Consider the following 26,517-nt stretch of genomic DNA (forward strand, 5'->3'; position numbering starts at 1 on the left):
CTCATCTTTATAGCATTGCAAACTGCAGCAGTTATCTGTGCTCTCATTGGACTGGCAGGTATAGGAGGCACACTTTTGGCAGTGGTATTTCTACTGTGGAGATATAGTTTGTCAACAGTCTTGCAATATTCAATTTTTTCCAAGTATATTTGTATTCGCTTAAGAGCTGGCTATACATGGAACTCTGTCAGCAGGAAAGAAATAGTTTTTTCTCCATCGATAACAATTTGATCTGGTAGATCTCTTAGCTCAGTCATTAGCCAAGAAATGCATCAAAGCACACCATTTCTAGTCAGAGACAAGGTCCTAGCTTGGCTTCGCTAAACCATTTTCTGATGTCATTTTTGAAAGTGGACTTTTCTTGAAATGGAACGGAAAAAATAGCATTTGGCAGCTCAAAACCTGAACAGTCTTGAAATTACTTTTCCTGCTTATTCTTACTGTCCATTTCACCCCAAATCATTCTAACTTCTGTATTTTACAGGGAATGTCTGAAATGATCTGCTGCACTGGCTGATAGGTTGGGAAGGAGCAGCGGGATCAGGTGTGAACACCTCACTTTCCTGCCTCTGCTAATAAGCAGCTCCAGGGTACTTTCCCAGTCTTTTCCCAGGCTCATATCCTAGCAAACACTGCTCTCCTGGCGTGGGTCATCCCTGACCTGGCCTGTGAAAGTCCAAGAGGTCTGGGTATAGGTGTGGGGCTGAGAGCTGGCTGTGCTTTTAGTGCTATCCAAAGAGTTGCTTCCATTATTTTAAAATCCATGGTCCTGATCTTTGAACAGGAGACTGTAACCTTGGGGCTCCTTTCCTCAGGGTCACTGTTTCCTTGCCAGAGCTTTGGGCTGATGTGTTTAAAGAAACAGAGTGTTTTACAGAACCCAAGGCCAAGCAAAACACTTCAACCCTCTGCCTGTCTCCCTCTCCCCAGTAAAACACAATGTGGGCTCTTCGTAGCAGGCTCAGGGAGAAAAGCCAGTCTATTTCTTTGTCTTTCTGGTTTGTATGGCACCAGGCTCTGCCAGACCACGAGACAAAGGCCAGCAATCATTGAACTGGGAGAAAAAAGTAATGAAAGCAGAGGAATTTGTGTGTGAGGGGGAAGAAGTGGCTTCTGCCTCTGCAGGGCTGTGCTCACAGTCCCAGCACACAAAGTAGCATTGCAGAAAGCAGGCTCCCCAGCTCTGTGCCATGGTTACTGTGTCCATTTCTGAACCCATAAACATGGCAGCCACACGGTCCTCATGGGAAGCCTCAAATGATGCCTAGAAGCAGAAACACTGGGACACATCTGGGAATTGGGCTGGTGCTTGCTGAAATTGTTGGAGGGAGATGATGGGCCCGATTTAGTGCCTGCACATAGGTCCAGGGAGCCCAAGGTGTTGTGTCTGCCCCAGAAGGGACCCGCTGGGCCCTGCACCATCTCTGCCAGCCCTGTGCAAATGTCAACTCTGCCTCTGCCTGAGGACTAGGAGAGATTGGGCAGGCTCCATGAGATGAGTAATGGGTCTTTTTTGCTCCCATAGAACAGACTCACAAGGTTTAGACGATGTCTCCCTCTCGGGAACCAAAGGTAAAGGTAGCTTTACATCCACCTTTATGTCATAAATTCTGGGCTCTGGGCTCTGGCTAGCTGCCATTTTCCCCGCTGTCCTTCCAGCATACCCGTGCACTAGAGTTGCAGAGGAAGAGCTCTGGACCTTGCTGCTGGCCCACCAGATGCTATCGTCTTGGCAGTTTTTGCGACCCCTTAAAGCACTGAATAGCGCTGCTGCCACTTCAACAAATTCTCTGGAGTTGAAAACACTGGGATGCTCTTACCTTGTCTGAAAAATGGCCTTGATCTTAGGTCAGTTCCTGGCTGAATTCAGCTGAAACAACAAGACACTATTCTTAAGTTTGTTAAAAAGATGTACGAATATGTTCTCCGTCAAACCTGCACTGAGAGAAGGCATTACAGCATCGATCTCAAGTGTCTCTCCAGCCCCGGGTACAGACAGCAGCCCCAATGAGAGACGATTGCAGGCTTGCTGGTGGAGCAGGATGCGGAACGTGTGACGAAACGGGAAAAAGGACTTCACTGTGAGGTTCAAATTAACAATTTATTTGGACTTCACTCACAGGTCCAATACGTCACTATTGCAAGTTCTAGGTGTACAATGGCGATTACACTATTGCAGTTTAAAAGAAATTAGTGGGGTACACTATTGCAAGCTGCAAATGATCCCAACAAGTAACAACACAAACCACAAGCACGCTAGATATTAATACCTTAAACGAGTGCACCATTCACAAACTTAATAGCATGCTATATACCGTACGTATGTTTCTTAGTCGCTTACCCTCTCTCAGGTAAGGTCGCTCAGTCCCTAGGAAGTTACCCTGTACAGCGTCCTGGACAGGGGGGGGACGGATCTCCTACAGGCCAGCTGTATCGTTGGAGGATTCCCCATTTTTCTCCCCAAACCCTGTGGTTTATATTTCCTGACTCTGTGAGGGTGCAGGATTATGCCTGAGTGGATTACACTATCTGGGATATTTACCTCTGGTGGTGCAATAGCTAAGTCTCTGTTGCCAATTTGTTATGTCTAGCGCTCAAAGTCATGGGAATAGTGGTGGGATGGGACTCAGGACATTTTGTTTGTCAAGGGCCATTTGGTTTCGTTTTCACGGAATCACAGAGTTTTCAGAGTTGGAAGGGACCTCTAGAGATCATCTAGTCCAACTCCCCTGCTAAAGCAGGATTGCCTAGAGTACATTACTCAGGACTACATCCAGGCGGGTCTTGAAAATCTCCAGAGAAGGGGACTCCACAACCTCCCTGGGCAGCCTGTTCCAGTGCTCTGTCACCCTCACCGTAAAGAAGTTTTTCTGTGTATTTGAACGGAACATCCTATGTTCTAACTTGTGCCCATTACCCCTCGTCCTGTCACTGAGAACCATTGAAAAGGACTGGCTCCATGCTCCTTCGACCCACCCTTTAGATACTTGTAAGTATTAATAAGGTCTTCCCTCAGCCTTCTCTTCTCCAGGCTAAAGAGTCCCAGATCTCTCAGCCTTTCCTCATAAGGGAGATGCTCCAATCCCTTAATCATCTTAGTTGCCCTTCGCTGGACTCGCTCCAGCAGTTCCCTGTCCCTCTTGAACTGGGGAGCCCAAAACTGGACACAGTATTCCAGCTGTGGCCTCACCAGTGCAGAGTAGAGGGGGAGAATGACCTCCTTTGACCTACTGGCCACACTCTTCCCTAGGATTCCATTGGACTTTTTGGCAACAAGGGCACATTGATGGGTCATGGACAATTTACTGTCCACTAGGACCCCCAGATCCTTCTCTTCAGAGGTACTTCCCAGCAGGTCCGCCACTAACCTATACTGGTGCTTTACATTCTTCCTCCCCAGGTGCAGGACCTTGCACTTGCTTTTGTTGAACCTCATTAGGTTCTTCTCTGCCCAGCTCTCCAGCCTGTCCAGGTCACGCTGGATGGCAGCACGGCCCTCTGGAGTGTCAGCCACCCCACCCAGTTTGGTATCATCAGCAAACTTGCTGAGGATACACTCTGTCCCCTCATCCAGGTCATTAATGAATATATTAAACAAAATTGACCCCTGGGTATTGACCCCTGGGGGACACCACTGGTTACAGGCCTCCAACTAGACTCTGTGCCACTGATTACAACCCTCTAAGTTCTGTCCCGCAGCCAACTCTCAGTCCACCTCGCTGTCGCCTCATCTAGCCCATACTTCCTCAACTTCCTAATGAGGATGTTATGGGAGACAGTGTCAAAAGCCTTGCTGAAGTCAAGGTAGATGACATCTACGACTCTCCCCTCATCCAGCCAACCAGTTATAACATCATAGAAAGCTATCAGATTGGTCAAGCATGATTTACCCTTGGTAAATCCGTGTTGACCACTTCCAATAACTTCCTGTTCTTCAACGTGTTTGGGGATGACATCCAGAATGAGTCGCTCCATCACTTTCCCAGGGACAGAGGTGAGACTAACTGGTCTGTAGTTCCCTGGGTCCTCCTTCTTGCCTTTCATATGCAATTTTGAGATAACCCCGGGCTAAGCTGTTTTGCAGCTCCCCCCAAGTTATCTCTGCATAGACAAGGCAAGGCAGAGATGAAGCTGAGTCGGATGACAACTCCCTGCATCTCACCTATTGTGCTCGGAAACCAGTTTGGCTGGCTGCTCCCATACAGAAGGCTTACGCCCTCTGCTGCATGGAGCCAAGTTACCTTAATGGGGACAGAGGAAACCATAGAGGATTTTAAGATACTGCTAAAACACCTGTGTTTCTGCTTAAAATATTTCTGCTCAAACAGTGACTATTTCAGGTCTCTCAAAGCAGAGATGGCCATATTTAGATTGTGTTCTGTAAAATCCCTTTGATCAGATCCTCTTTAATACAAACTAGATGATATCTCATGGCTTTAAAGTACCTTTGCAATTTTTACTCTAGCAGCGTAACAAATAGCATTTGGCAGATAAGACCTTGTGAACTGTCTCATGTGCTGGACTGCAATAAATTGGGGGAAAGTTGTGGTGTTTGCTCTTATGAGCTGATGGCATCCCTTTCTCAGGGGCATGCTCAGTTTCTAATGTGTCCAGCAGCAGAGTGCCCACAAACAACAGGAACAGAGCGTTCCCCTGTCAGCTGTGCTCTAAACCTCAGAGGTATAAAAACTAGTGTAAAAATAATGCCCAGGTAGCAGGAGTCTGGCAATTATTAAAAATAAAATTTTCATAATTAAAATGTAATTTCTAAGGCAGGCAGGTTTGACAGAAAAATAAAACCAGGTGGTTCATCTTCCATCACTGCCTTTAGGCAAACATTACCATAAATTGTCCAAAGATTTTGGTTTCCACAAGGAACTGGAGATACTTACAGAAGGCTCGTCTCAGGCAGATGCATTATGATATTTTTTTTTCTTAAACCAAGCTATTAAGCCCCAAGTTCCCTTTGTCTGTTTAAACTGTGCAAGAGAAGCAATGCAGCTCTCCCTAATGAGGATCAGTAGTATTAGGCACAAGTTAGGCACAAGTCAAAGATGATATCCTCATGCCATGACATCCCCCTCAGGAGGACTCCAGCACCATTAGTTGTTCAGACAAAATTCTGCTGTTACTGAACACAGCCAGGGCTGAACCTGTGTGTGACCTAAGCCTAGTTTATAAAAGAAATACCAAATTAATTCTATAATTCCCAAATAAAATTACTATATCCTCACCAAATAATCCCAGAGGTTATGCTGGACATGAGTGCAGAGATATTTGCTAGTGGAAGAGCATTTTAAATTCAACTTGTAGTGTGTGAATACAGTAAGTATTCACAGGCATGTTTCTGTCCTGGGGTGCTGATGGGTGCCACATTTGGGAGTAGCTCTTTTATCCCTGGGCCCCTCTTGCTCTCTGAGGCCCCCAGGGACTGCTGTGCCAGACATGGAGATGGTCCCTGCCTCCAAGGCCTTAGAGTCAAGGTTGAATTTTGATCACAAGTATTTATGGCAATGAATTTGAGCTTTTCTGCCTGAACTTTCCACTGGCTTAGCTTGATCTAGTGTCGCCTCTGCAGTAGGACAGAAGCCATGTTGCTCTGAAAGGCAGCAGAAGAAATTTTATCACCACATTTAAACAAGCATGCATTAAATTCCCACCCAGCCCTTCCAACACACAACAGCAGCAAGTAAAGCATCTCTGGCTCACATTCTTCTTTCCCAGAGCAGGATTTATAGTGTGTGTTATAAAAACAGTGCATTTCTTTGGAGGGACAGAGATGGTAAAAAAATTATGTCTGCAGGAGGAAAGGAAAGGGGAATTCATCCGTGCTATGGATGTGCACTTTAAGTCTGTGTTGCTGCAGCTCTGGGATGCAGCTACAGGGCCCCAGTGTATGTCAGGAGGGTTTGCCAGCCAGGTATGTTTCTGTCCCACAAAATCCCATTTGCAGCCCAGCTGAGGCCTGCCTCCTGCAAAGCAGTCCCTGACATCCCTGGGCTGCACACTTCTGCCAGTGATGCAACCCCAGGTGTCCATCTGTCCCTGAGGGACTCGCGGCTCCTCACACGCCACCCCAGACTCCTGTTGGGTTTGTCCAGCTCACGGCAGGATGTTAGCCCCTTCTCAACCACCTGTGTGCCTGATGGAGTTTGTACTTCCATTAGAGGAGCCATCTTGAGCCTGAGCAGTTTTGAAGGGCTAAAACCCACTTGCTCACTAGCCCAGGATGGGAATGCTGCCAAATATGGAGCAGCATTGGGGGTGTTAGCAAAGAAATGGGGGCACATCACTGGGTGAGGACAGGATGGGAGTAGCTCTGTGACCTCCTCATAGACCTCATGGACTTCTGTCCCATGGCAGCACCTGTGGGAGGGTGACAATCTGCCCCCAACACTGCACCCATGCTTGGGGCACAAAGGAAAGTTCACAGTAGGGATGCCTGACTCACCTCCTCACCTGATACCAGAGGTGAAACCACCACCCATCCTTACCCCAACCCTGATATTGTTTTTATAAGGGCTGGCAGACCCCCGTGCCTGTGACAGGATGTGCCACATGTCTGTTCTCTTTTAACCTCATGGTTACAGTACTTGTAAAGCATCACAAAATGTTTTATGGGTGTCACTCCAGCCCACAACACCCCTCCTCAGCCAGGCAGAGCACCAGTATTTAGCAGGTGCCTGCCACCCCAAGAGAGCCATGCCAAGGATTGTGATCAGGGGTGCTGCTGGTGGCGGTGTTTTCAGAGGGTGCTGACTGCATCGCCTCTGCTGGGAGCCTTTCTGCAGGTTTGGTGAGCAAAAGCAGGTCTCTGAGGCAGCAGCGCATGGCAGGGCTTAGGGGAGCCAGGGAGCACTGGTGCAGTGGGAGAGTGGGCACCCGTGGGTCAGGGTGCACCATCCCCATGGCTGGCGCTGCACCAAGACATGATGTCCCTAGCCCCTCATGGTCCACAAGGACGTGGACTGGGCACCCAGGCTCAGCTGGAGTTGGTTTATTATTTCCTTTAGCAATGGAAACCACACGCCTGGGCTTTGAGGATGCAGAGAGGTAGGGACAGTCACTCTTGGGGTTGGCGCTGTCACCCAAAGGCACAGGGCAGCATTTGGGATCTGCGGGGGGTTAGTACTCCTGGGGAAGTGAGCATGGTCTCTGTGCCCGGGGCTGTCACGTGGGGCAGAGGAGCTGGGTTCTGGCTGCTGGTGGGGTGATGACATCCCCATGACAGCAGGTGCTGCAAGGAGGGGGACATGTGCAGGGACAGATGCAGTGGCATGTCTTGGCACAGCCAGGGGCAGCAACACCATGGCATGCCCTGGGGCCGGGTGTCAGAGCTGGTTGTGCAGCTGAGGCCCCTGGGGCTGAGGGTGTTGCCTGTGGAGCTGAGCCTGGGCTTATGGCCCACAGTCACCCTTGTGAAGGTGGGTCCTCAGGAGGAACCACCAATGCTAGGCAGTGAAATGCCATCAGTGTCCACTCCATTGGGTGCGTGTCCATCTTTATCAACCACCCACTTGTCCAGCACCATCACGAGCCATGAGCTGCTGATCTTGCTGCTTGTCACCTGCTCCCCGTCACCTGCTCCCCTCCAGATCCCCCTTCCCTGCTGGGCTGCCTGCTGGTCCCTGTGAAGCATCATTTCCATCGGGTCTCTGCACCAGCCTGCAAGGGAGTCTGTGGTGGAAAGGGAAACTTACAGCTCTTGGGTTTAAATAAAAGTGCATTTAATGCCCGTGGTGTCTGCTGGGGCTGGCAGAGGACTTCTGAGAATTGCCACCCATGCAGCCGTGACATGGACAACATGTACACGCAGACAGGAGGTTCCTGCCGCCCCCCTGACAAAAGGGTGGTGTTGCAGTAACTGGCCAGGTCACAGCTTTGTGAGAGCACCTTTACAACCCAAAGCCACTTGACGCTGCTTTTTGTGAGGGCAAGGGACGCCCCAGAACCTGGCACTGTCCCTCCAGCAGGCGTCAGGGCGGAGAAGCCGAGGTGGTGGCCAAGGAGAGGCAGCCGGTCCGCCTCGGGGGCGCACAGCCCGAGGACAAGCGGCAGTGCCGGCGGTCGGGGACCGTCCCGTCACTCGCCACTGACGCCGACCCGTGGGGGCGGGGCTTAGGGACGGGGCGGAGTTGTCCTCCCGGAACCGCGGCCCCATTGGCTGCCGCGCATGAGGCGATATCGGTCCAGGGCGGTGCGGGCCCCGACACGGCGGTGGAGTGGACGGAGGCGACGATGGCGGCGGATGGCGAGTGGGTGCCGGCGCGCCGCGGCGGAGGGTAGCCGGCGGGGCAGAGCGGGGGTGATGGCCGCGGCTAACGGTGCCCATCTCCGGCAGGGCGGTGCGGCGGCGCGGTGGCCCGCGGCGTTCGGCGGCGGCCACGGCGCTGCCTGCCTGGCGGTTGCGCTGCGAGGGCGGTCGCCAGCGCTGGCGCTACCTAGGAGACGGCGATGGCGACGACGGCGAGGCAGGCAGCGAGCAGCGGGCGCAGACGGCGCTGGAGAAGCACAGCCTCGGCCTGGACACGGTGCGGGGCGGGGGCCGGGCGGGTGGCAGCGCCCTCGCCGAGGGGCAACCCCGGCTGAGGCGCTGTCACCCTGCAGGAAGAGGTGCTGCGACCCTTGCCGGTGGCCGGCACGGCACGGGAGGCTGCTTGCAAGGGCATGGTGTTCTACGCCACCTTGCAGGCAGAGGACGGGCACTGGGCGGGCGACTACGGCGGGCCCCTCTTCCTCCTGCCAGGTAGGACTCGTGTAGCGTCTTCCCTGAGATGGGTGAATGTGTTGCTTTTGCCTTCGTGTAAGAGCCAGCCTGTCTGATCTTCCAGGTCTCCTCATCACGTGCCACACTGTCAAGATCCAGCTGCCAGAAGGGTTTCAGAAAGAGATGGTGCGCTACCTGCGCTCTGTGCAGCTCCCGGATGGAGGCTGGGGCTTGTGAGTGGCAAAGATGCTTCTTTTAGTGATGGCACCTCCAAAGTCCAGCACTTGGAGCTACTGTCAAATCTGCCCAGGCTTGGGGAGTGGGATGAGGCAACTGTGATACCTCTGGGTGGTTGGACTTGCTTGTGTAGCACTCCAGGTACACCTTTAGCCACAGAAATGGCTGGAACATCAAGTTTGACTGTATCTTCTCTGTGGCGCTGTATCCCAGAGCATCATGTGTGATAGGGTAGTCCAGAGCAATGTTTCTCCTTGGGTTAGTTGGTTCTCCCCTTTTTCACAGTCAGCCCTGGCATCCCACTTCACCCCATAAAAGACAGCCATGTGCAGTGGGTTGTGTCTGACTAATGCTAATAGCTGTCTAATGGTTATGCTGTCTCTGTGTATACCCGTGACAGGCATGTGGAAGACAAATCGACAGTGTTTGGCACAGCACTCAACTATGTAGCCCTGAGGATCCTGGGGCTTGGACCAGATGACCCTGACATTGTGCGGGCCCGTGTCAACCTGCACAGCAAAGGTCAGCTCCATTGTGCCCAGCACAGCAGCTGTGGGCCTGGTACGCTGGTGAGAGAGGTCTGGCTGGACCCGAGGGCTCTGTGGAACATGAGGGGCTGACAGGTAGCAGAGGAACTGTTGCTCTTGCTTGCCCTCAATGGCACCTGCATTTTCAATTAATGATGGGAAGGTGATACATTTTCATACCATTGCCTGCTGGCCCTTTTTTGGGACACATGTCCCAGCCTGAGTAGCATGCTCTCAAACATGAGAAGTAACACTGCGATGGGGAAGAAAGCAAGGAGCTGGCATAGTTGTGTTAACCCTGAAAGCTGATATCGCTCTCTGCAGGAGGTGCTGTGGGAATCCCTTCCTGGGGGAAGTTTTGGCTGGCTGTCTTGAATGTTTACAGCTGGGAAGGAATGAACACACTTCTCCCAGAGATGTGGTATGTGCTGCCCTTGATGTGAAGGTAGAGGGTGTTGTCAGTCTTTCCACCAGCCTCAACCTGGAGCTGTCCCAGGCACTGGTGTTTGCTTCGATAACTTGAAGTTTTTCGATAACTTCGAAAACCAGGGGCTGCACAGTACCAAAAGCTGCTGGTGCTTTGTCCTCAAATGCACTTAACTGTCAGTCTGGGCCTCTGCTCTCAGTCACATGGGGAAGAGAGGGGCTCCTGAACTTTCTCCCCTTCCTCCTCTCTGAGCTCAGCATCCTGCCTGCCCTGTGTCAGCTGGGCCAGAAGCAGTGCCTGCTGGCCCTGGTGGGGAGGGAGCAGCCCTTTTGGGGAGGATCTGAACAGGGCCAAGCTGTGTGGATATTCCTTTCTTTTCTCCTGTAGGTGTACCAGCAGCAGCAGGCCTGGTACAGGGAATAGGGAAAGTCATACCCTGCTCCAGGCATCCCCTTGTCAGCACATTTTCTCTCTGTGCTGCTCGTGGCCCTCTTTGTTCCTCATAGTTGCACCTTCTCTGTTGCAAACAGGCTGCTTCCTACGTGGTTCCCAGCCCACCCGTCCCGGCTCTGGTGTCACTGCCGCCAAGTCTACCTCCCCATGAGCTACTGTTATGCCAGGCGTCTGTCAGCAGAAGAGGATGAGCTCATACAGAGCTTGCGGCAGGTAAGGAGCTGACCCTGGTAGGGCTCCCTGACAAGGATCCGTGGCTGCCTGACCACCTGCTGTGCCAGCCATGTCCTTGTGGACCAGCCTCTGGCTTGTGGAGTGATAGCTCTCATACCCACACAGTCTCTCTGTACAGGTGGCAGAGCCAACTTCCAGCAGTAAACTTCCTCTTGGTGCTTGCTCCCAGCTTGCCAGGCTGATGTCCTTTGTTGTCTTGTGTCAGGAGCTGTACGTGGAAGACTACGCCAGCATAGACTGGCCAGCCCAGAGGAACAATGTGGCTGCCTGTGATGTGTACACCCCACACAGCTGGCTGCTGGGAGTTGCCTATAGTGAGTGTGGTGTTGGCTGGAGTGGGAGGGCCCTTGATATGAGCCGGTGGTGGTGGAACTGCTGCCTTGTACCATGGGGGCTCTTTAGGGTCTACTGCCAGCTACTGGTATATGCCCTGGAGCTGGGATGGAGATATGGATTATGTGATCGTTGAGCTTCCCCCTCCCTGAGACCAGCAGGACCTTGTGCCCTGGTCCTTGGGCCACTCTGGGGCAGTGCAGTTCCCATACTTTCCTTCACTGGTCATCATGTGAGCTGTGGTGCAGCCTGCCACAGCAAGTGAATCTGGCCTCATGGGGTGGGTTTTTCATTGCATGTCCCATTCTTCTCCTGTAGCCATCATGAATGTGTACGAAGCCCACCACAGCACCCACCTGCGGCAGCGAGCCATCACAGAGCTGTACGACCATATCAAAGCTGATGACAGATTTACCAAGTGTATCAGCATTGGGCCGGTAGGACACTTACTGTCGATCCTTTAAAAATCTTGCCCTTTGCTCTTTAGGGACCAGCTTGTGCCCCCCCCCCAGCCCTTTGCAGTTGTGGCATGTAACCATAATCACCAGATCTTGCTCAGGCAGAATTCCTGCTGCTCCTAATGCTCAAGAGCTTAATGCTATCAGGGCACAGAAGATGCAGAGGGCATGGGGACAGCTCTGGCCTTGGTGAGAGGTATCTCTCCTTGTGGTCCAGGGAAATGATCTGAGGGAAAACTCTGGAGTAATCTCACAGCACCTGCTCTGGTAACTCAGCTATGCCACAGATGGAGCTGTCGCGAGCCTGGGACCACCTCTGGATGGCTTTGTGCTGGGTGGGAGTGATACATGACTCTGGGGCTGGAAGAATCTGTATCCAGACCAGTAACAGCACTGCTCTCGGCAGATTTCCAAGACGATCAACATGCTGGTTCGCTGGTTCGTGGATGGGAAGAACTCCCCAGCTTTTCAGGAGCATGTTTCCAGGATCCCCGACTATCTCTGGTAAGGGCCAAGTGTGGGCCACCTGGCACAGCGTAGGGCTCTGACTCCTCTGGAGTGAACACACCGTGGCTCTCAATCTGCTTCCTGGCACTCTTGCTGTGCCTGTGCTGCAGCACTGTGCTCTCTCCTTCCACAGGCTGGGCCTCGACGGCATGAAGATGCAGGTGAAGTGCCGTTCAGCTGTGACTGAGAGGGACCCTGGCATGTTGGGGCAGCCCATGGAATAATGGGATAGCTTGTTCACACTGGGCCTGAGCTTCTGGCATCTCACCTTTGGTGCCTGGTGGCCTTGTCTGTCTCACTGCCACTTCCCCTGGCTGTGCCGGGAGTGAGTAGTGTCCATCCTACTAGTTTGCCTCTCTGTGGCTGTGAGCTGAGGGGGCAGCTCTAGGCCTCCATCCCCTTCATCCCCACGGGTCCTGGGGCCCCATGGGCCCCTGATACTGCATGTGGACTGAGCTGTGCTTCTCTCATAGTCGTCGTGTCCCTCTGCTCCTTATCGCTAGCCACCTATCCTGTCTTGGCTGTACACAGAGCAGGCTGAAGCAGCTGTCTCATTTCCTATCTCCTTACTGTCCCTGAGCTGCTGCTCCCCTTTATGCCAGCACAACAGCCATGATGCTGGGTGACATAAAACTGAGACACAAGGCAGAGGGAGCTAGTGGGGGATATGCTGTCCTATAGACCCCACAGCTAGGTCAGGCTGCTGCCAGCACCTGCCCCTCACTATCTGTTTTCTCTCTTCCAGGGCACAAATGGATCCCAGCTCTGGGATACTGCCTTTGCCATCCAAGCCTTCTTGGAGGTATTGCACTCCTTAGTGCTACATGCTGCCTTAGGAAAATGGTCTCTCCTGACACGTCCCTGAATACCAGCAGCTCTTACTGTGCATCCCCTCAGACCTCTGCTATGCCAATTGTGGCATTGCATCGTATGACTGAGCCAGGCAAACACACATCTTCTCAGACCCCATCTCAGGCGGGGTGCCCAGCACAGCTGGTACAGCCCATCTTTGCCAGCTGCTTTTGAAGCAGGAGCCCACAGTGCCAGCTGAGTGGGTCAGGTTAGACTTCCCAGTTGCTGCAGTCTTGTGGTAAAACTCTGGCTCTTCCTCCTTGCTCTGCTTGGCCCCAGAGCATTGCAGGGCAGGGACAGTGTGCAGGTCTCCTGCTTTGCTGCACTGAGGCAGCTGTGGTGGGTATGCGTTTTGGAGAGTGGTGTGATTGCCCTCGTAAGCCCCTAACATGGTCATGCAAATATCTCTTTCAGTGATGCTGGTAACAGTTGTTGGTTCAGTTCTCACTGTAGAGGTTTGTAATGGAAACAGTAAATGAAGTATGAATGCAAACCTACAGAAAAGGCTAAATGAAGGGCCAGACATTAATGGCACCTAGATCAGCAGGTCAGCAAGGTCCCAGCACATCCTCTCCTTCTTGAGGGTCACATTTGGTGGGCACAACTCCTTACTGACTGCTAACTGTTCACTTCTGTTTCTAGGCAGAAGCCCAGAAGATGCCTGAATTCACATCCTGCCTCCAAAATGCCTATGAGTTCCTCCGGTTTACCCAGGTGAGCAGAGCCACTTGCTGGTGTCTCTCACATGCTGGCTGTGTAGACTTGGCAGCTTCTCAGAGCCCTCTTGGATGCATCTGTTGCCTTCTGAAGAGCTCTTCTGAAGGGCTGGACTAGCAAAGTCCTAGGGACAGCCTCCTGTTTTCTCCTCCCTGTTGCTGGGAGCCATCTTTGCAGCTTGGAGAGGACCTTGGCCAGGCCCAGAGATGTTGGGTTGGCTGCCTGGGCTAAGAGAGGCTGGAAAACTGAGAGCTTAGGCTTCTTTGCCCTTCAACCTGTCTGGTGCCCACGTATTTGAGGCACCCTTCTGGGAAACCCAAACTCCTTGGCTAGTGACTGCATGAGCTCAGCTCCTGCTGGCCAGGCCGGTGGCTCAAGGTGGGGGTCACTGTCACCAGCAGCTTGCTGCAGACGCAGTCATAGGTATTGCTTATGGTGCTGTCAATGGGAGCATTGAAAGCAGATGGCTCCCTGGCAGGAAAGCATCCAAAGAGGGGACTTAGCAACACTTGTTGAAACCGGGCCAAAATGTGCTTTCACTTCAGCCCTCCCTGTTCCAGAGCTGATCTCTTTCCTTGTTTGCCTCCCTGAGCAAAAGACAGGTGGTACCTAGTCCCACGCAGTTCTGCATCTCCAATGGTTTCAGCCCATGGTCCTGCAGTGAGGCACCTCCAGCCTGCCCTCACTTGTTTCTTGTCTCCTGCAGATCCCAGAGAACCCACCCGACTACCAGAAATATTATCGCCATCTGAACAAGGTATGATGGCTGGAACTGGTCTCTGAGGGACTTGCAAATGGGGCAGGAATTTGGCTAGAAGGGATGGGAATAAGGGACAGTACCTCCTCCCTTACATGAACAGAACAGGAAGGTGCTGAGCCCTCCTGACCCCTTTCCAGGGTGGCTTCCCCTTCAGCACCCGAGACTGTGGTTGGATTGTGGCAGACTGCACAGCAGAGGGGCTGAAGTCAGTTATGCTGCTTCAGGAGAAGTGCCCCTTCATAGCCAAGCTTGTCCCCCCTGAGCGCCTCTTTGATGCCGTGAATGTGGTAAGTGCTGCAAAAATTAGGGCCAAGGGAAATGCAGACAGCATAGAGCTAAAATAAGAGAAGTCAAGGCCTCATATGTTGTTAGATCTGGTATTACTAAGCTAGTACAAGGCCCGTGGCCTGGTATCGCAACACCATATTTACTGCGACATAATGTAATGTGACAGTCCAGATTGGGCCAGCCTGCCAATGTGGTTTGGGACCTGGGTTATCTGCCAGCCCCATGGACTTGTGGGTCTGACTTTGTCCTCGTGCCTGGCTTGGGGCCAGAGTGGGGTGGTACTGCCTGTTAGCCAGTCCTAATCACTCTCTGCTTGTCTGGGCAGTTGCTGAGCATGAGAAACTCAGATGGAGGCTTTGCCACATATGAAACCAAGCGAGGCGGCCACTTACTGGAACTGCTGAACCCCTCAGAGGTGTTTGGTAAGGGGAGCTGTGTGGGGCTGGTCATCCTGCCCCCTGTGGACTGGCCTCACCGTGCCCAGTGGGTGCATGGTTTTGCCCCGGGTCCCTGTGTGGGATAATTGTGGCCTGGGTCCAAGGGAGAGCATGTGGCTCAGAGGTTCCCCAGTGGAGGGACTGTTGCAGTGACACTCTTCAATTGCTGGCAGGTGACATCATGATCGACTACACCTATGTGGAGTGCACATCGGCTGTTATGCAGGCACTGAGACACTTCCACGATCAGTTCCCTGAGCACAGAGCCCCAGAGATCAGGTGAGGCACTGAGATAAGAGTCAGGTAGGGGAGAAGGCAGGCAGCAATGTCATGCTGCCTGCCATGGCCTCTGTTAGCACAGCTCTTGCTGAGCCTTGTCAGGGCTCTGACCTGAACCTCTGCATTGGGATGGAGCAGCACTTGCAGTGGCCCTTGGTGTATGCACAGCTGGGATGCTGGTGACTTCTCCAGAGCCCCTGCAAGAGGCTGGGGCCCAGCCTTCTCAAGGAGCAGGACATTGGATGTTTGGGATCAGGCTGGGGGAAATTGGTGGAGATCTGCCTGCCTCTTGACTTAGCAGTTGCCTTGATCTTGCAGCCATTTGTAGGTTGGGTCCCCTGCTTGTGTGCTGGCATGAGGCAGAAAAGCGCCTAAGTAGTATATGATTTGACTGAGATCCTGAACAACGTGGCTGCCTGTCTGCATGCTCTTGCCTCTTGAGCCCTCTAATAATGGGACCCATGAAAGCCTCAGAGGGACTGATGGATGCCCCTGATGAAGCAGCCACTGAGTTTGAGCTGCTTCTGAAGTGGGTGTCTTTTTCCTGACCAGGGAGACTCTGCAGAAGGGCCTGGACTTCTGTCGCAAGAAGCAACGAGCTGATGGGTCATGGGAAGGGTAAGCAGTGTTCCTGGTGCCCAGTTTCCCCTGGCTGGCCCAGTGTGAGAGGGACCATGATCACAAGTATTCTGTGGGAAGGGCAAGTAGGGGCTGAGCCTCCTTTAGCTCCTGTGCTTTGCTCTCCTTTCCTCTCCCTCCATCCCAGGCGGAGCAGGCACCTCATGCATTGCACAAGACCCAGGCAACCCCTGGGGGCTAGGGTGGCCCCAGATCCTTTGGTCCCAGAATGTCTGCTAACCCTGAGTGAGCTGGGAGCAGGTGCATAGTTGCACCATAGGGGAAGGCAGGCTGCAGCTCTATGCCTGGCTCTGCTCTTGCTGTGAACATGGCCACATTGCAGCCTGCCTCTACCTGGGGCCTTGCACCCCTGACAGTACCAGTCTCCCCTTCCTCCTAGGAGCTGGGGGGTTTGTTTCACCTATGGCACCTGGTTTGGTCTGGAGGCATTCGCCAGTATGCAGCACACATATCAGGACAGGTGAGAAGGAGCTGTCTGGTTCCCTTGCCCCTACCTGAGTCTTGGGCTGGGGCAAGACTCTATGGTGGGGCGGGGTGGATGCCCTGGCTGTGCGGGGGGTCTCCTGCCCCAGGTATTGCCCCTCTAAATCCTGTGCCTGTGATATGACCAGGGCACTTGCTGCCTGAGCCTTAAACTCAGGGCAGTCCTGGCCATGGGCAGGGGAGACCATAGCTCCTGTTGGCAGCTGGGAAACATGGGTGTGCCCTGTCTGATTCTCTGCCCCATCCTTGCAGGGCTGCATGCCGAGAGGTGGCCCAGGCCTGCCAGTTCCTCATCTCCAAGCAGATGGCAGATGGCGGGTGGGGAGAGGACTTCGAGTCATGTGAGCAGCGCACGTATGTGCAGAGTGCCATGTCGCAGATCCACAACACATGTTGGGCCCTGCTGGGGCTCATGGCTGTCAGGTAGGAGCAGCCCTCACCTGTTAAGGTGTCACCTGGCCCTGAGTGCTCAGTGAGATGGGAAATGCAGGCTGGGCTGTGTGTCAGGGCTGGCACAGGCCCTGGGCCTGGCTGGTGCCGGCCATGCCACGTTTGTGAGCTTGTTGGTCACAAACCTCCTGCAATGAGGGACTGGCCTGCACAGTGCTTCATGGGCCAGCGAGACTCATAATGCCGGGTGAGGGGGAGCCAGGACAAAGCAAAGGTCTGGTTCATAAGCACAGGCCTCCAGCCCAGGAAAATGCTGTGAGTGTCTGGTGTAGGGTTGTGAGGGGCCTTCCCAAAGCACACAGCATGCCTGGGACCAGCTCAGGGCAGCCTGGAGGTGGTTGAATTCCCTAAGCACGTGGATGGGGGTTTGCAGTTTGGATAAGAGTGCTCACATCTCCCTCGTGATTTGCAGGTACCCTGACATCAACGTACTGGAAAGGGGCATCAAAGTGTTGATTGATAAGCAGCTGCCCAACGGGGACTGGCCTCAGGTACGTCTTTCCAAGGGGTTCCCTGGTATTGCACATGTCCTGGGCTTGGTGCAGCCATTGCAATGGTGTGCTTTCCCTTACCTGGAAGGGAAGTCACACGTGGCTTTTGGTGGGGAAAATTCAGGAAGGCAATGAACTCAGCACTGCATCCTGGACACACTGTGGTTCCCTGTCACCCATACCATCTTGCTGTCTGTCTCTCTCTCAGGAGAATATTGCCGGGGTATTCAACAAGTCATGTGCCATCAGTTACACTGCGTACCGCAATGTCTTCCCCATCTGGACACTAGGTCGTTTCTGCCGGCTTCATCCCAACAGCCCTCTTGCTGGGCAACTGCAATGCAGATACTCAGCTGGGGCAGGGAGGACCATGCAGGAGGCCCTGTCTGCCTGAACATGGGCCATTGCAGATGCCATGGCCTCTAACTTGTCTTAGATATTGGCTCTTGCATGGGGCCACGGAGGGTGTTTCTTGCATAGGATATCTCAGTGCTGATCTTAACACATGGACCGCTGCATCTGCCAGGCAGGAGTGCTGCCGTGGTGCTGCAGAGTCTCTGCTTTCTGTTGAACCTCTACTAAAAATCCACTTTTAAAGGTTTTTCCCAGGTATATCCTCCCTCACAGAATGGAGAGTGAAGTGCCTTTTCAGACCAGTTTGGTGATCTGAGAAGAGAAAGCTGCCAAGCTGTGTTGTATTACACATCTAGACAGACTCTCTCATCCTGGGTAGAGCAAAGCTGCTTTTATCTTCCCCTCATGCTGTCCAGGTTGGCTCTCTGCAGCAAGAGTGTGGGAGGGCCTCCCCTGTGTCCAGCATCGTGATGGGGTGCACAATCCCTGCTGAGCTGGCCTCTGTGCTGTGAGTGCTGGTGACTGCCTTTGAAGTCTTCTCTGCTCTAGAGCCTGTGCTGGGAGGGGAAGGGTGCCTGTCCTCCCCCAGAAAGATGGGAAAGAGGAGTGCTTCCCTCAGTTTCCTTACTGTTCTGTCCCCTAGCTGGTGGCACTTGGCTTCCCAGAGCCTCACAAGTGAAGTCACCAGCATCATTCCCACTTTGAAAAAGGGGAAACTGAAGCAGAAAGCACTGAGGTAGCGAGTGTCAGGACACAGCCTGGATCCCTGGGCTTCAGCCTTCCCCCAGCACTGCAGGTGTGTCTGTTCAGGCTATGGTGCATTTGGGCATTCACACTTCATTGTCAGAGTTGGAAGTCGCATTGACTGACAGGTTAATAAACTGCTAATGGTGTTGCAAGTGGAACTTAATTGTGTGTTGGTCTCCTTATGGTCTGCCCCAGTGTGTGTCCCAAGCACAGGGGAGTTTGCATAGCAGCGTCCTGTAACCTGCCTTGGGTCACCTGTCCCCAGTGGTATGGGCAACATCTCCACCAGCAAGCAAGCCAAGCTTGGAGCCTGTGTCTGCTTTGCCCTCCTCCAATGCCTTTGGCCCCAGAAAAATATAATCAAGGAAGCAGCTGACTAAAGGGGAACAATCATTTCCCTCTACCTGCCGCTTACACTCAAGCAAATAAGCCCAGTGTGCAGTTGACTGCACTCTCTTGGACTCATTGCCCACCAGGACTCCCAGTCCATTTTTGCAAAGCTGTACCCCAGCCATCTGGCCATCTGGCTGCATGGGGTTATTCCATCCTAGGGGCAAAATATTGTATTTGCCTGCATCTAACTTCATAGAAGAACTGTAGAATCATAGACCTTCCTGTTCAACCCATTTCTCCAGCCTCTGGGAGGCAGCTCCTCTCTGTACCATATCCTCCTCCTGCCCAGACTGGTAGGGTCTACAGACTTGCTGAGCATGCACTTCATCCCCTTCCCCAGGTTGTTAACTAGAAAAGTATACTTAAGCAAACCCAACTTGGGTTGTTTTGACAGCCCTGTTTGCCTTTTCTAAATTCTGGAGTCCTTTACACCTGTCTGTGATACTACTCTGCATTTAAATAATCTCCATATTCTCCATTACAAGCAGGAAGAGGGTTTTGTTGTAGTTTTGATTTTGTTTTATTTTTAATCATTGTAGGGGAACTTGACAAAAGCAGTCAACAGGTTATTGTAAGTTTGTTTTCTTTTTTTCTTTTATTGTGTACAGTTTCTTGATACCTAACGCTCCAAGCAACGTCGTGTCCCTGAGTGCTGCAAAGAAGCTGTTTTATCACTAAAATACCATTTTCATTATAAATATTTTGGTTGGTAAGGGGCCAAAGATTTGTGATGTTAGATACCAGTTAGCTGGATTTATGCCGTGTACGGATTCTTTTTTTTCCATCTTTGCGCAAGATCAGGAGCAGGGAGTGGCAGTTACTAAGCTTTCTTCTAGCTGAAACTGAATTGATTCAACTGTCCTGTGGTTGTGTGTTTTGAGGGGATGTGGCTGTTTGGATTTCAGCCTAGGTTTTGGCCTTTAACCAAACAAAACTAGGTTTACCTTGCCAATTTTATAACTATAAACTGCTGAATGTAATTTATTTTCTGTCCTCCTTTGGGAATCCAGGAACTCTTAATTTTGCTTCAGTTTGAGAGCAGGAAAATGTTCCCTCTGCTTTGCAGTGGGAGCATCATGGTGAGTTGCATTATATCACATAAAGCAGAGATACTGAGCAGCAAATAGGTCCTCTCTAAAGGTAAAAGAAACTTGTTAGCTTGGGGTTTCAGGCTGAACTTTGTTTTTGTCTTGTTTCTGAGTGAGAGGCAGAAAGGGTCATCATAGAACATCTCAAGTTGAAAGGGACCCATAAGGATTATTGAGTCCAACTCCCCACTCCTCACAGGACTACCTAAAACTAAATCATATGACTAAGAGTATTGTCCAGACAGAACAGGCTTGATGCCGTGACCGCTTCCTTGGGGAGCCTCTTCTGGTGACCGACCACCCTCTCATGACCTATTGCTGATCACGACAGAGAGGAGATCCAGCACCACTGCCTCCCCTTGAGGAAGCTGTAGACTGCAATGAGGTTTCCCCTCAGCCTTCTCTCCTCTAAGCTTAACAAACCAAGTGACCTCAGCTGCTCCTCGTAAGTCTTGCCATCAAGACCTTGCACCATCTTGGTTGCCCTCCTCTGGGCTGATGTCATTCTTATATTGAGGCACCCAAAACTGCACCAGTGCAGTGTAGAGTGGAACAATCACCTCCCTCGACCAGCTAGCTATGCTGTGCTTGATACATCCCAGGGCACGGTTGGCCCTTCTGGCTGCCAGGGCACACTGTTGATTCATATTCAACTTGCCATCAACTGAAATCCCCAGATCTCTTCCCTTGGGGCTGCTTTCCAGCCTCTCGTTCCCCAGTTTGTATGTATAACCAGGATTGCCCCGTCCCAGGTGCAGAATCCGTCACTTGATCTTGTTAAATTTCATGCAGTTGGTGACTGCAGGCTCTCTGTCTATCCAGATCTCTCTGTAAGGCCTCTCTACTCTTGAAGGAGTCCACAGCTCTTCCTATCATTGGCAAACTAACTTAATGCACATTCCATTCCTGTGTCCAGATCGTTTATAAAACATTAAAGAGCACTGGCTGTAAAATTGAGCCCTGGAGAACCCCACTGGTGACTGGCCACCTGCTGAATGTGAGCCCATTTACTATAACTCTTTGAGACATCCCACAATTTCACTGGCCAGCCCTTTCAGTACCTTGGGATGAATCCCATCAGGCCACCATAGATTTATGTGACTCCAGCTGGAGCAGCAAGTCTTGAACAAGTTCACAGTTGGCTGGGAACTTCTCAAATCCCCAGTCATGGTCTTCCAACACAGTGCTCTGGGGGTCCCAGGGCCCATCATTGTCATTGACAGAGGTGAAGAAAGTTTTAATTGTCTCCACTTTATCTTCATCCTTTATCCTATCTCCGCTTTATCTTCATTTGAGGTGACCGGCCTCATCAAGCAATGTTACCATGTTAGGGATGAAGACAGTCATTTGGGATTCAGGAGACATGATGTCAAACGCTGCTCCCCAGCAGCTCTACCTGGCCAGGCTGATCTATTTTTCTTGGACAGATCTCAAAAGCCATAGAAGTGCCTAATTTTCATGGAGTTCACAAGTCATCTGGATCCTCAAATACCTGTGGGGCTTTAGACCTAGTTTCTGAAGTAGGATTTAATGGCACTTTCTTATCCCCTGACTTTGTCAAGACAGACAAGAGGGACAAAGACCAAAAAAGTCACCATGACAATACAGAAGTTTGATACTTAAGTAATACTTCTCTCATACTGGTAGTTGAGTAGTACTTTTTTCATGCTGTCATCAGTTATTTTTGTATGTGGAGTTAGTTTGCAGTTTTCTCTTTTCATACAGCTGCTGTAGTTGTCCTTGAGCCAATTTCCAAAATAGTTCTCATCAGTTTAAAAAAGAGACTGTTTTTCTATCAGGAGTTAGGAAGCTGGACTTGTCGCTTCTTCAAGTCAATGGCAGTCAGCTTTTCCAGCAACATGACCATGTCCTTGCCATGAACAGAACCAACATATCTTGCTCTAAGACTAATTTGGTTTCTATGTTGAGTGCAAGACTGTAATTGTGATTCCTAAAGAGTGCAAGACTGTAATTGTGATTCCTAAATAGAGTGTGAAAGCTGTTTCCTATGCCTGAGATAAAGGCCATCTTAATGGATTTTAGGTCTTGATGGTGTCGGTTAATGTTTTAAAGCTGTCCTAGACACTCCTGTAGTTTGAAGCCTCTTGGCCACCAGCTCAGTTTTTCATGTGTCTGACAAACAGATCATAGAATCATAGAATCAGAATTGTCTAGCTTGGAAGGGACTTTTAAGATCATCGAGTCCAACCATCAACCTAACACTGCCAAAACCACCACTAAACCACCTAAGCGCAACGTCTACCTGTCTTTTAAATACCTCTAGGGATGGCAACTCCACAACTTCCCTGGGTAGCCCGTTCCAATGCTTAACAACCCTTTCTGTGAAGAAATTTTTCCCAATAATCAATCTAAACCTACCCTGATGTAACTTGGGGCCATTTTCTTCTGTTCTATCACTTGTTACTGGTGAGAAGAGTTTGACTCCCACCTCTCTACAATGTCCTTTCAGGTAGTTGTAGAGAGCAATAAAGTCCCTCATTGAGCTAGGACAGTGACATGACATTGTTGAAATGACAATCCTGGGGCAGCTGGTATTTTAAATTCCAGCTGCGAGGTACTCTAAGGTGTCATGACTCAAAGGCCAAGCTACGCACAAGCTGGGAAACTTGGGTTCTCCAGTCTACCATTCAAATTCAGCATGACAAAACTGGAACACATTAAAGGCACTGAGGTTTTCAGAGTATTAACTATCCTTCCATCATCCCTCTCACCCAAAGAAACCAGAACCCCCATATTAAGATAACTGTGTGATGATAATTTCTTAATATAATTTCTACATAGGAATAGCCAAGGTAAACAACAGCACTCACAAAAGAGCTGATGGCAGAGCTGATAGCCCTAGCAGTTCATCTTTCTACCTCCAGGGACCACTGTTTTTTAGAGGGGGGGTGGGGAACCTTAGGACTATCTTGTGCAAGGTTGCCATCTTGTCTTTCATTTACAAAAAAAAAATTAAGCTACATTTGAATTTTCACTGATTTACTCCTTTTTTCCTTATTAATTGTTCCCAGCCATAGCTGGTGTCATATATTTCTTTTTGCACTTCTTTCATTTACTATCACAGGCCAAGAAAATTTGCGCAAGGTGAACATCCTGGAAGAACTAGGTAAAAGTAGAGTGGTTTTGTTCTTAAATTTTAACACCACCACCAGCAGTATTATTTTCGTGCGTGTAAATTTTGGGACAGCCACCTAGTACCATTCTGGGAGATGAGGCCAGAGGAGTGCTCAAGTCACTTTGCCTCCCAGCCTCTACCCTTGGGCAAGAAGGAAACATGCCTTTCCCCAGCCTGGGTTAGTACAAAGGAAAGGAGCGGGGCTGGGGCTCTTTGTGTGCTCAAGGGGGGTTGAATGGTGCCCAGTGACGGCTGGATGTCCCCTACGAACTGCCGTGTGTGTGGCAGCATGCATCATCCCAACTCCCGTCACCATGCTGTCCAGACACACAGGGGAGCTGGTCCGTAAGAGCTGGCACAGCACCATGGCACAAGGGGGCGGGGGACCCTGCAGATGAGTGTCATGTCCTACTGCTACAAAAATAAGGATAAGTAAAAATTGGTGTTCAAGCTATAAAAGTAATCACAGGCTGTGCCTGCACTTTGTTCTGTTTCAACCTTTGTGGTTTTTTGGCCCCTTCTTTTTAGAAATGCAAAAGAAAATATGAGACAGCATCACTACCCTGGGTCTCATGTGAACAGTGGATTTTAGCAGAGAAGAGGTAGAAGCAACATCTCTGGTGTCCTGTTTAAATTTTTCACAGAATTTGACATCGTTTGGATGTCACAGTGCATCTTCCTTAAAGTCTTGGCTGGTAACTGGTGAAAGGAGGAAAATGTTTCTCAAGTCAAGACAGGAAAACTCTCAGCTCCTATGCTGGGCTACACCACTTCCATCAAGAAACACCAGCAACATCTGGCTTCTTCTCAGAGGCTGTGTGAGCACAGTCGGGATTTATTCATTTATTCTCTTCCTCCAGGGAGAGCCCAGGGCAGTCACGCACTGCCAGCCACTGTGGGTGAGCAGCTGTGGCCTGCACACCTAGCACCCCACCCTGGGAGACCCACTTGGCTGACCCTGGGCCCAGTGGTCCGCCTTCTCTTCAGGGAATGGCCTCTGGGATAGGGCCAGGACCTCAAGTGGCCAGCCCATTCACCTGCCTTTCCCATTGCTGGGCTCATCTCTGGTGCATCAAGAACCCTGTGTCACTCCATGACATGGCCCACGGGCACCAGGACATTCCCGCATTCCCGCTTTTCTGTGGGACCAGAGGATGCTCCCCACCACTGCCCACCACATTTTTCTAGCTCTGTTCCTCCATCTTTCTCCATCTGTCTGTCCTGCTGCGCATCACTATTTTTTCTATCTCTGTTTCTGTCCTGCTCCCTGTCCCTCTCTTTCTCTATCCCTCTGTGCCTCTTCCTGTTTTTTTTTTTCTACGCTGCTGTCATGCTCTGTGCCACTGCTTTTCCTTTCTGTATTCCACTGTCCTTCTCCTGTTCATGTCTTTTTCTCTTTTTCCCTCTGTCCCACTTCCCAGCCCTTTTTCCTTCCTCCCTCTCTGCCCTGCAGCCTATTGTTACAGGCACCAACTATTCCCCACCAGACTGACAAGCGCTGCTCCAGTAAAGCTGAGCTGCCCTGTGGGAAGAGGGACTGTATGGGCACTAAGTCCCATAGCAGACTCACTCCTGGGACTTCTGTACCTTAACTGACAAATGACTGCTTTCTTCTTTGCACTCATGGCTACACCTGCAGTCCCTTTGCACTTGGTAAATGGCTGTTACAGTGTCCACAAGAGGAGGTGGCATGGTGGGGGTGAGGCATTTGGGTCCCTGGGGAACCCCAGTGCTACTCACAGGGCTGCAGGGGGTTTCCCTTGCATTGCCATGGATGCTTCAAGTCCCCAGGCTGCTTCTAGTTTTGCTCTTAGCACGCCTGATGACCTGGGTACATCCAGGGCCAAGGGTCAGGCCAGCACGAGTGGTGCTTGGAGCTGAGGTTCACACAGAGCCAGGGCTGCTTGCAGATGACATCCTGCCAGCCACCCCAAGCCCCACAGCAGGCATCACAGCCCCTTGGGTAGTCACTAAGACTTTTTGTTTGTGCTTGGATGAACCTCAAGTCCTCCATGCGCCTTTCTGCATGCTCACAGATTCCCTGTGTGTCTTGCAGTATGCCACCAAGACTTCTCTATAGCATTCTCTTGTACTGGAGTTTTCCTGGTAATTTTTTGGTGTGCGCTGAGGTTATTTGTCTTCCTCTCCATGTGCCCCAGGGAGTTCTCTGTTTGTGTTATCAGCCCCTGATGTTTTTTCTTTACTTTACCGCATCCCAGAGCTTGTTCTGTCCTCCCCATAACAATGTATCTCCAATGAATCTTTCTGTGATGTGCAACACACCAACTGAGCACTTGTGAACCTACTTGCAGAAGCCCCTCACTGCTCCTGGCCCATCCCGCTGTACCCACACAGCATCTCACTGTGCCCATGAAAGCAGGGCTGGGGCAACGGAGGGTGCTGTCCCCATCAGGCCCTACCAGGACACTCTCCACATGCCACTTCTCTGCAGGCCGAGAGCGGGGGGGTGGCCTCTTGCACCTCGGGTCTCCTATGCCTCAGCAGGGGCTGCTGGCTGCAGCCCCCAGCCCCAGCAGCTAGTGGCTTAGGCCCTGTGCTGGCATTGAGGGAGAGAGCAGGAGGGTGCCAGGCTGGGGTGGGCAGCAGCAGAGATGGGCTCAGCACCGACCATCCGTTCCTGCTGCAAGGTCTCAGGGTGAGGGCCAGGGCCTTCGCCTGAGAAAGCCTAAGCCAGACCTGCAGGCTGAGGTGGGTCAGGAGCACCTGTGCCCCAATGGCATGACTAGGCTTTGTTGCCTAACCCCCCCCCCCCCCCCCCCCCCCTTATCATTGCTGATGTTCTTGGCTAAAAATGGGAAAATGGGGAGTAACTTTGCCATGTGTGCTTGTGGCCTGATCATACTGGGCCCTGGGTGCTAGTGGGGCTTTCCAGGTGGCTGAGTGACACTGTGCAGCTATAAGCAGTGGTGCAAATGGCTCCAGCAGCCAGCATCTCTCTGCTGTAACATGTCTCACCTGTGCAGTCAAGAGAGCTGGCTGGATTTTCCTGCAGCTCCAGCCTGGGTCTTGCTCCTTCCTATGTCACCTTTTGTGATGCAGTTAGGTCTGATGGGTTGGAGGTCTCCAGTTTCTGCCTATATGCATATGATAATATAATATAAAAGTGTATATAATAATTTGATATATAATTCAATATAATCATATATAATGGACTATGCCTTCCTGTCTGGCAACACAGCTGAGAGAGTCCTCAGGGCTCTCTTGGCCTGCAGCTGCTTTGCACAGGGGCCAGGCTGGGCCTCAGCATGGGGGAGCTCAGGTTGGGTGACAGTATCAACCTGCCAGGGAGAAGCCATGCTGGGTTGCAGAGTGCAGAAGCCATCCCATGAGAGCCTGGTGGAACAGCTCTGTGAGGATTAAGGCACAGACTCCAGAGTGTGGTAAATGAAATCCACTTTATTAAGCAAGTACGCTCTTTATATACTTTTCTACCAAGGCCAGTAATTTTCTACTTTACTTGTTTACACCATTGCATACTCTAAAAGATCTTGTTCCCACC

The 26,517-nt window shown here is 51.4% G+C and overlaps 1 protein-coding gene across 1 annotated transcript; it reads left to right on the forward strand.

Moving 5' to 3' along the window:
• Positions 1-8,490: 8,490 nt before the first annotated feature.
• Positions 8,491-18,531, forward strand: LSS (lanosterol synthase). Its single transcript, XM_082483272.1, has 21 exons — positions 8,491-8,531; positions 8,608-8,746; positions 8,832-8,940; positions 9,345-9,466; positions 9,796-9,892; positions 10,429-10,564; positions 10,791-10,899; positions 11,237-11,355; positions 11,783-11,880; positions 12,017-12,044; positions 12,629-12,685; positions 13,378-13,449; positions 14,159-14,209; positions 14,350-14,499; positions 14,826-14,922; positions 15,111-15,216; positions 15,769-15,834; positions 16,235-16,315; positions 16,591-16,761; positions 17,201-17,279; positions 17,488-18,531. The coding sequence occupies exons 2-21, from the start codon at positions 8,668-8,670 to the stop codon at positions 17,671-17,673; spliced, it is 2,013 nt and encodes a 670-aa protein (XP_082339398.1). The 5' UTR covers positions 8,491-8,531; positions 8,608-8,667; the 3' UTR covers positions 17,674-18,531.
• Positions 18,532-26,517: the final 7,986 nt, after the last annotated feature.

The sequence above is a fragment of the Vanellus vanellus genome (genome assembly GCF_965231255.1).
Source record: "Vanellus vanellus genome assembly, chromosome: 5".
NCBI lineage: Eukaryota > Metazoa > Chordata > Aves > Charadriiformes > Charadriidae > Vanellus > Vanellus vanellus.